The 10368-nt window shown below is 42.0% G+C and overlaps 1 protein-coding gene across 3 annotated transcripts; it reads right to left on the bottom strand.

The window, feature by feature from the left end:
- Positions 1-1994: 1994 nt before the first annotated feature.
- On the bottom strand, positions 1995-9110 carry LOC127761140 (uncharacterized). 3 transcript variants are annotated; one of them, XM_052285371.1, is made up of 6 exons: positions 8876-9110; positions 6567-6642; positions 4278-5732; positions 3636-4151; positions 3327-3519; positions 1995-2661 (listed from the first exon to the last, which is right to left on the bottom strand). In XM_052285371.1, exons 3-6 carry the CDS (start codon positions 5472-5474, stop codon positions 2327-2329), a joined length of 2241 nt encoding a protein of 746 aa, XP_052141331.1. In that variant the 5' UTR covers positions 5475-5732; positions 6567-6642; positions 8876-9110; the 3' UTR covers positions 1995-2326. The 3 variants fall into 3 exon arrangements, with proteins under 3 accessions (XP_052141331.1, XP_052141330.1, XP_052141332.1); XM_052285370.1 differs by lacking the exon at positions 6567-6642; XM_052285372.1 differs by lacking the exons at positions 6567-6642; positions 8876-9110 and adding an exon at positions 7307-7718.
- Between the last annotated feature and the right edge of the window lie 1258 nt (positions 9111-10368).

Genomic DNA, 10368 nt, shown 5'->3' with positions numbered 1-10368 from the left:
GAGCGACGTGAGAGGAGAGTTTGCAACGGGAATGGCCATGGATTTATGCGGTATTCATGACCATTGGGGTTTAAACCCTTACGGGGAAAAGGCATATACTTACGTATGCAGTATCCATGACCATTGGGGTTTAAGGACCTGTTTGATTGGTGCCCTCATCTTCGTGCCCGAGAAATTTGTAAGCCTGAGTGGTATTCAAAGTTGTAATGTATGCTGCCTAGTCAGACAGCCTCAGCCTCATCTTGTTTGGTTGTGGGCCTTGTGGCTTGTGCCTGAGAAAAAAATTATGTTAGATGTTTGATCATTATAATGCTAAGTCAAGTATTAATATCCGACATAATTTTTGGCAGGCAATTACATCCAGCCTACAATCAAATTCATCGAGCGCGCCCGCCTCCTTACACAAATCAATCATATACCTAAGGAAGGAACAAATAATCTAAAAAACAAGTGAAATAGAAAAAAAAATAAGACATAGAATGAGCCGAAAGATTCTAAATCTATGTATATCGGCATAAATTTGGATGATTTATTGCCGATAGTTCACCAAGATTGCATGCAATCGATCTGCTTACTGTACCATGGGATAAATCCTTGCCTAGCGGCGATGGCGTCTCCACACAGCGGCGGCGCTGCTTCGTGTGGACGGCGGGATCCAGCGAGGAAATCATCAAGAAGGGAAAAGAAAATAACAGGAGGAAATCCATGCATCTAGTAGAGACAACAATCTGCTTGCGAAGCATCGCTGCTTCACGAGGAGACCAAATCCAAGCGAAGCGGCAGAGACGACATGATCTGACGGTGGCTCCGCTCGATGATGGGTACGGCACTCCGGCAAGCGACGACATGAGCTTCGTGTGGCCTCGGCGGTCTCGCGCGACGGCAGCGGCGGTGGACTCGGCAGCTTCTTGCGCAGTTTTCACGGCGGTGACCACGGCGCGCGACAGCCTCGGGCAGCCTAGTGACAAGAGGATTATGGTGCTAATGCGAAGCGTTGCCGCGCCTGGAGCCCAGGCTAATCCCACGCCTGAGCTGCATCAGGGCAGGAGAGGTGGAAGGAGACTCAGGCTGTGTTTGTAACCCCTTGTTCCCAACCCCTCTCTCGTGGGTAGCAACCAAACACTCACAAAATAGTCTCGGGCATGTCTATGGCCAGGCAACTTTCTCTCAGAGCAAGTACAATAGCAAACTATAAGCCAGCTATAAACACATTTTGAGGAGATAAACAAGAAGAGAGAAGAGCAGCGAGCTATATATTTATAGCCAGCTGCAGCACGGACTCCAAGAAGCATGTGCGTAAGACAGATGGGACCAGATATTAATTGTGTAGTATATATTTATAGATAACTATTGTATGAATTAGCTATTAAGTTGACTATAAATGATTTGGAGCCAGCGATTAGCTATACTATTAAATTTGCTCTCGGGTAGTAACCATATAGGCCCTAAACCCTTATGGGAATGGGCAAGACACTACTCCCTCCATCCCAAAAAAAAAAACTCAACCTCGTACTACGACGACATCCTAATATGTCTAGATTCGTTGTATTAGGATGTGTCATATCCTAATATTAGGTTGATTTTTTTAGGACGGAGGGAGGACTTACGATTTCACCGTTGTACCACCAATCCTCCCATATTACCATGATGAGTACAACTACGACCATCCCAATGGGTACGCGACTACACTATCACAATTCAGAATTGAGATGCAGTGCAGACAATTCACACCACAGTACCACACCAGATGACCAGACACCACCGATGCTTGGCCTCATAGGTATTTGCACGAGTGAAGACATTCAACCATCACTTCGGTTATCCTTCCCCATGACACTGAGCAGGACCATTCTGATGAGACTACGAGAGTAGTACTCCAATGAGCCTGGGCCTCATGAATATCTGCGCATGGTCCATGAGAAATTGACATGGGATCCATGACTGTAAATGCATTCTGTGCAGGACCAACGTAGGGAGAAATAACGCAGGCTCAGGACCAAAGACGAGAAAAGGACGGCCAAGCACTTCAGATGCAGGCTGGTTTCAGGATTTTGGGTGTACCACATGTCTGCCACCTGTGACAGCTCCAGTCTCAGTCAAACTGTTGCTACTGAACTTGAAGGATGCAGAAAGCGAAACATAAACTAACAGATTAATCTCCCAGCTAGAGAAGTATACGGCCTGATCGGATTCTCCTAAGTAGGATCTATTTCTCACTAAGCAAAACTCAGAAGTTAAAGTCATCATAGAAATACATACGGTTACACTGTATGTAACCTTACGGGCTGCATGCCCGAAAGCTTCGAAGAAGAATCAAAAGCCCCAGCTATTGTTCCAAGCTCGCGATCCCAAGTTGGAGACCTGATGCTGGCAATGGATTTACAACAGAATGGAGATGGGATTCTGGTGCATGGTACGCAATCCCAGAGCCCATGCCAGCACCTCGACTGTGCGCCAAGGGAGTAGCAGATCTGCCCAAATAGTCCATGCTATGGTGATTTATTGTCACAAAAGGGTGTCGCGGTGAACTGCCCATGGATGACTGCGCATCCTGTTGCGATGGTTGACACATGACTGCTGATGCTGGGGCTGAAACGGATGCAGGAATCTGCAAAGCCTGCTGACCTGATGATCGATTAGGCTCTGGCATGCTTCTCCTGGCTGCACATGATTCATAGCATGAACACATCAAAAATGAGATTACAGGCAACAGGTTGGATTGATATGCTATTGAACAAATCAAGTAATAGCAAAACATTAGTCTATGGAATGTTTACTTGTATAACTAAAATGTACTATTATAGCTCCAGCTCCAAAATAAGTCACTAGGTCTAAAAAGGGAAATGTTACTCACTAGAACTGCAAAGACGTGCAAACTGGAAATTCGGTCTACTGTGAGAAACACACCATAATCTTACTTTAATATTATTTGCAGTTTCCGAATTCTTTACATCTTCATAGAGTAAATTATAAGTGCAGAATGTTAAAAAAATACTTTTACAGCAAGATCATGGTATTATTGTAGTTTGTTAGTGCTGCTGGTTAGTGGAGATAGTGTGAGATATTTGTAGAATCAGGATACTACGGCAAACAATTCTATGAATATTGAATAAACACAACGCCTGAATAAAAATGTGCAAATTTCTTTTAAGAAAGTATTTTTACTGACCGGTGCCAAAAGATGACACTGCCAGCTTATATGTATTCTAAAGGATGACAGTAGAGATGCGTACGGATTGAAATAGAGACATGTTACCAGGTTTGGAGCAATTATACCAAGCTATTTATTATATCAATTAATCTTACGGTGCATTAAACATATGTACCTCTTGATCCGTGTGAAACAAACATAGTCTGGAATCCCTCAGCCAACGTTTGTTGTTTATAGACTTTGTCAGCAAGTATTTGAAGTCCTTTCTTTCTCTGTGATGTTTCCATCTCCAATTTATGGATCAGCTCATCATACTTCCTTTTAGTTTCAGCCATCTCTATTTCACGTGCCAAAATAATTTGTTGCCGCTGATCAAATTCATGAGAAGACGCTGATTAGATGAGCAAGACTATTAAGAAGATGCAAGAAATGTGCACATGCTATTTGCAATTGAATAAAAAAAAGAAGGGATCAAGAAAGGAACCTTCTCTTCATGCCTCTTGGTCATCAGAGAACGTAACATCTGTAACCGACTCAACTCAACAGCAACGGGATCTGATTGAAACCCAGCTTCATTAGGGCGTTGCTCAAAGATGGATCTTGTTAGAATCTGGTTAATTGAATATGACTCAATATTTGATGCTCGAGGGTTGATAAACTCAGTTCTAACCGAATGAATACTCCCATCAGGTGGTTGATGAGTAACAGCCTGGCAAGTTGATGTATTTGCTTGCATGTTAGGCTGCTCGGTAACTTGGGCAAAGGAGGAAGCTTGACCATTAGGCGCTTCCTCACTTCTAATGTCCTCAGACTGTTCCACCCGAATCACATTACTAATGTCCTCAGATTGTTCCATCTGAATCACATTAGTTGAAGGCGGACTTGCAGATGGAGCTTCCTGCGGAGAAACAGTGTCCAAGGATATTTGGTGATTTGCGCAGGGAGTTTCCTGCGGAGAAACAGTGTTCAAGGATATCTGGTGATCTGCACATGGGGCTTCCTGCAGATAAGCAATGTGAAAGGATTTCAGATTATGAAGTGTCATAGGTTAGTTTGTAAGAGGCCCCGAACCACATCATAAAATTTATTTGTCAAAACGAGCCAATAAAATTAGAATTAGATTAACCTTGTGAAGCAATGCAGTTTCGCACGGGCTTGAGGCAGACTCGAATGGGAGTTTTCTCTGAGACCCAGAGCAGGAACCTAGCGAAACATTATAGGTTGAACTTGGACATCTTCCCTTTGCTCTGGAAAGCAGGTTTGCATTTTCTGAATCAGCAGCCACAACATTAGCATGTGCTGATGCTGCACTAATGTGAGATTGAGAGGCATAGGATAACTCTGCATCCCCCACATTACTTTGTGCTGCTACTGGGAAATCAATTTGTCTCCCATTATTTTGACCAAATACCATTGTAGTCGGCCCACAGGTGGACTGTGAAGACCTTTCACAGGTGAAAACTTCTTCAGCTGCACCAACTGAAGCCCCATCCTTGGTAGATACATTGATTTCAAGCAGAACTTCTGAGTTGTCTAGAATGGGCTCAGAAGTGTCGCTTCTCTTGCCTGCACGGGTCTCTTCTGATTTTGTACTTGAAGAAGCAATAGCTTCAATTTCAGTAGATAGACATTCCATGTTAAAGTAGTTGAGCTGTGCATCACCATTTAAATAGTCAGTCGAAGAGCATTTCAATTTCTCTATCTTAAGCCCAGAATATGACAAGGGAATCATGTCAAAATCTGTCTTAAGGTAACCAGCTTCAGCCTCAAATATCCAGCGGTTTCTTACTCTCTTCTCCTTGTCTCTATCTTTTATTTGTCGTTTCACAAATTCTATCAGCTGGGATTGGAAATGTTTATGAAAAGTCTTGTGCAAAACAGAGAATAGTAACTTTGGTAGCTTCATCCTGAAACGTTTTATTGTTGGTATAACTCGTGTGTACTGGACTTCATAAGAGCGTAGATGTTCTTGGAAGAACTCAAACTCTTGACTTTTGCGCACAACATTGAATTCCTCACGGTCTTCGTTGTGCCATACCAATAGTTTATCAAATCTTCTTGAGCTGATTTTTTCAATCTTTTTCAAGACTTGTAGATAATCGGAATATTTATAATAGTCATGCTCCTTCTGTTTGTGCCTTTTATTAGATCTACTGTTGACATGTGATGAATAACTTTGACTGTATTCCCCAGAACATGTTCCATGCAATGCCAACTGCCTCACTTTAACAGTTTGATCCTCAAATGCTCTACACTCCCTGAACTCACCTTCTTCTAGTTCAGAGTCATAAAACGATATATATTCCTCACTTCTCTTTTCCATCTCAAGTTTTTTACATTCAGATGATTCCTCGCGAGTATCAACAGTATCCCATAATATATCTACTAAAACCAGTAGGGTGACTGAACTGGATATCCTATGTCATTGCCATGAAGACGACTCATTGAAACTTCTGGCTCAAAGATGGAAAAAGTTAGGACCTCACTTCAGTCGAATTAATCGTGTGCTTCACTTCCAAATCTAGGCACCAATAAGCTGGACCTTAATTGTGCCACACACAGATACAAACCACAAGAAAACCTACCAAAGGGTAGGAAGACAAACTTCAGAACCATACGTTAATAAAAGCACAACTCTTATCACAAAACGAAGAATATACAAATTAATTTAAAAATTAAAACACACATAAGTTAAAGGAATTCCTGTACTGGGCCAGTTGAAGGAGCTAGAAATACGTTCGGTTTCTCTGCTAAAGCTTTATGGCACAGGATTTTTAAGCATGGTACTTAATGTATTCAGTAATGAAGATGTTCCACAATAATTTCTTCAATCAATTTAGAAAACTTTTAGGCTACAGTTGTTTTAACTGGTTGTACTACTATGCATCCACCACTCGAAGGTCCAGACTTCCAGAGCTCAAAGCTGAAGCCATCTAACAGGACCAAACATCTTCTTAATTTGTGGCCAAGGGTAATTTCCCATAGAAACAAAGCAACAACAAACAGCATGCCCTTCTAACAGGACCAAACTAGTGCTGTGTGGTGTGGATAACAGATTGTAAGGTTTGAATGTTTGATAGTCAACAATGGTTAACCACAGCAAATAATATCCCATATTTCTGTTAATCATGAAACGAACTATCTACTATTTAAACACCAAAAATGTAGCTTTTAACTTCTTAACCAAACATCTCCTAGATCATTAGAATCTATTTAGTAAAAGCTCATTAGAGCCTAATGGAATCACCTGATAACAACAGGGGACTAGAACCAAAAGAAATTTAAGAAAACTAAAATGGCAAAAGGGCAGAGCAAGCTGAAGCAGAAAACTATTTTTACATTACACCACTACAATGTCCTATGTAGAAAAATATGTGTTTATTTCTACCATGTAAATCCAGTTAATTGATACAACCTCGGTTCACATTTGATCAATGTATTAGCTCTTGGCAGCAAGACCAAGGTGTCCATTTACTGCTGCATCAACATGCCTGCATGCAAACCAAAAGCGTTGCATGCAAATCAAAGAGACCAAGCAGCTGCAATTTTATATTGAATTGATTGATCTCAGCCTATGCGGAGCCAAGTGTGCATACGAAAGAAATCAAATTTCAATGTAAACTTTAAAAGCAATTAAGCCATCATGTTCACCGAAGGAATACCAAGCTTATGTGTTGATCAAATATGAATGTTTTGTTTTAAATTATATGCTGATCAAATGTGAATGGAGGGAGTACCATGAAGAGCATGAAACCAAGAGAATTGAGCTCGGTAGAGAAGTCATGGAATGAACAAATCACATTTACATCAAATATCATGATGAGCTAAAGCGCTGAAGTGTGAAATAAGTACATATTACCAAAAAAGGAAAAGGGCTGAGAATGGCAACAGTATCTTTAACAAGAGAAACAAAAGACGAATTTCCCGCACAATCTTGCAATTTGCGCAGAGCTAGGTTAAAGTTTAATTGAAAGTAGAAGTGTTTGATGCACAACTCCTGCTTCTATTTATATGAATACAGTTCTATTTTGTATATAACTTGGCCGTGTGCATCCACTTCCGGATGCAGAGGCCGGGCACTGCCCATTATCTAAAAAAATTTGTAAAATTGTATATAACTACATCAATTAATCAGCACAGTTAACCTGGACCTACCAAATCATTGGCATAGATCTCTCCTTTTCCCTGATTAACATGATAATCTCTATGCCTTCAGAGAAAATGTGGTGGCTCCCTTTATCCTTCTCTTAATAATATAATAGATTGGGGGAGATGGTGAGTGGCAACTTCTATTTCCATCAGAAGAAAATATTGACAACTTCCAGAGCAATTACACTACTATAGGCATCCATAAGCGCAGTAACCATGCTAATAAGCATTATAATCTGTATAGCTACCTCAAACTCTCAATATACTCTCTCAGTTCACACAATATGTCTGGCGTGCATACCAGCATTTGCTCGTACTTTCTGTTGTCCAGTCATTAGATAGAATTTTTTTGACGCAAGTCATTAGATAGAGAGATAATCCCTTATATGCCACTCAAAATTGGTCTGATCCCTTATATGCCACTCAAAATTGGTCTGATCCCTTATATGCCATTGGTCCAAATTTGCGCACCCTCTCATGCCACTACCGTCAGTTGACCGTGTGTTGACCGTTAACTCTTCAAGTAAAAAAGACATATTTGCCCTCTCTGAGTTGTTAGACATGCCCTATACTCAGAATGGTAAATACGTCTTTTTTCCTTGAGAATTAACGGTCAACACACGGTCAACTGACGGGAGTGGCATGAGAGAGTGTGCAAATTTCGATCAATGGTATATAAAGGAAGAGCCAATTTTCAATGGCATATAAGGGATCAGACCAATTTTCAGTGGCATATAAGGGATTCTCTCATAGAGAGAATAGTAGTAGACTACTACTATATCCACAAAATAAGGAAATATATTGTCTAATTCCGTTAGATACTACTACTGTACTAAGTACTAACCATAACCACCTCCCTGGTGCGTTGGTTAACAACCAAACAATATTGTCAATTGTAAAAGAATCTATTACTGAAATAATGAAGAGTAGATACAGAAATAAACACACACAAGTATTATGTCAAGAAAAACGCACATAAGTACTTAACTTTACCAGCATTGAAGATCCTAATAATCAGGCATAGCTAAAGTTATTGATATGGGCATAGCTAAAATTATTGATATGGCACCCTACTACCCCTGGTCATCTGGTGTAAGACCAGAGTTAGATTCTCACCCACCAGGCTACCGATTTTCGGATTGACTACATGACCCAATCTTCAATCTTGCACATTCAAAGAAACTTCACTCCCGATCGATCTTTTGTTTTTAAAGAACGCGAACTTTTTTCATCACGCCAACGAAAAAAAGAAAAAAAAAAAAGAACGGCTTTCTTGATGGGTTAAAAGCACAAGTCACACCACCGCGACCCGCGAGTAGTAGACCGATCCCATAAAACCTCGTCTAAACCCGACCCAACCCGACCACCTTCCAAACCCCAGCCCCCGCAACAACGCCGAGAAAAGCACGCGATTCTTCCCCTCTCTCAAGCGCTTGCTCCTTCGCTACTCAAACGGAAAGCAAGTGAGAGTAAAGCGGGGGGAAAGGATAAATCCACACACACAAAAAAAAAAACAATCCATAAATTGCACCACCACAGGAAGGAAAGGCGAAGAGTGTGTTACCCCCCACTCACCTACGAACCGGAGCTTAGCTAGGCCTCCCTCCGCTCCCCTGGCGCGAGGAGAGAGAGAGAGAATGCGGGGGAGTCCGCCGGCGGGGAAGGGGCTCCGGCGAGGGTTCGCGCTCGCGAGGAGATCGACGGGTCCGCGTCGGTCCCGACCGCTTCCGCCGCCGCTGCGGCTCGCGTCGGTCGTGCGAGCGATCGATGCGGCGCGGGGTGGTGTGTTCTGTGTTTGCGTGTGTGGGTGTGGGTGTGGACTGTGGAGAGACGGGACCGAGAAAGGGGGTCGGATTTATAGTGTGACGGGTCGTGTCGAGGCGAAGTTACGGGATTGCCCCTCTCTCCCCTGGGTCACTGCTGGGTGGGGGTGGGTGGGGGGCCCACGCTCATGCCCCTTCGTCGCGTGGGCGGGGGCGTGGGCGCGTGGCAGCGGTGGCTGCTGGAGGCTGGAGCCGTGGGCATGAGCAGGGGGGGTCGCCGAAGCGCTGGCCAGCAGTACAGCGCGCTTGCTGCCAAGCGGCAAAGCGAAAGTGCCAGGTCACAATGCGAGACGTGACAAAGGTTTCTGTTGCTAATGAAGGCTTCAAACGGCGTCTCTAGTGTGCAGAAACCATTGACTATCTATACCATTTTTAAAGAGAGCAGTGATCTCCGTGAGGTGTGGGTCCATCAAATCGTCACCCCTCACATTGATGATCTGATCGTCCATTAGAAGAAGGAAAGGTTTGACGAACACGTTTGGGCTCAGCGGAACGTCCCATGTTCAAACACATTTGGTCCTAGAGGTACCATTATATTGCCACCAAGAATATGGTGTTAAAAACTAGGATAGTTAGGGCATGTTCACTTGGACGAAAAAAAACCTTACCAGGATTTTAGCATAGTTGCTAAAATTTTGGTAACTTACCAGGATTTCTTATATAGTTACAAAAATTTGACAGCAAATTAAATGTAGCCACTTTTTTGACAACTTAACTAAAATTTGATAAGATTGAAAATGACATCAAAATGAACATGCCCTTAATACGCCAACTGTGTAAGAAATTATAGATGGATGCGACGTATTTTGATACTATGAATCTAGACAGGGAGCCTATCCAGATTCGTAGACATAGGATATGTCACATTGTTTCTTGTCTAAATTCGTAGAACTATGCTATAGTACACCCATCCAAAATCATTTATAATAGGGTTTATAATATAGTATGGAGGGAGTAGACAAAAGTATACATTATTAATATTACTAGGCGTAGTAGTACTCACACACGTACCAATATATATAAAAAGATTATAATACCCTCAGTATCGAACTCCAATGCAATTGTTTCGAACTTTATCTAATTACAATGTATTGTCTACTATCCTCATAAACTCCAATACGATAATTACTTTAAAAAAAAGCTTATTTTGGGACAAACGGGAAGGGGAAATAAATGATAATTACTTAAGTAGTATTAAAGGAGATTAAAAGCATCCACAATGTGCTTAGAATAGGCGGTAAGAAG

Source organism: Oryza glaberrima, chromosome 2, assembly GCF_000147395.1.
Source record: "Oryza glaberrima chromosome 2, OglaRS2, whole genome shotgun sequence".
Lineage (NCBI taxonomy): Eukaryota > Viridiplantae > Streptophyta > Magnoliopsida > Poales > Poaceae > Oryza > Oryza glaberrima.
Note: the sequence above shows the minus strand (reverse complement) of the source record. Positions and strands in the feature narration are given on the sequence as shown.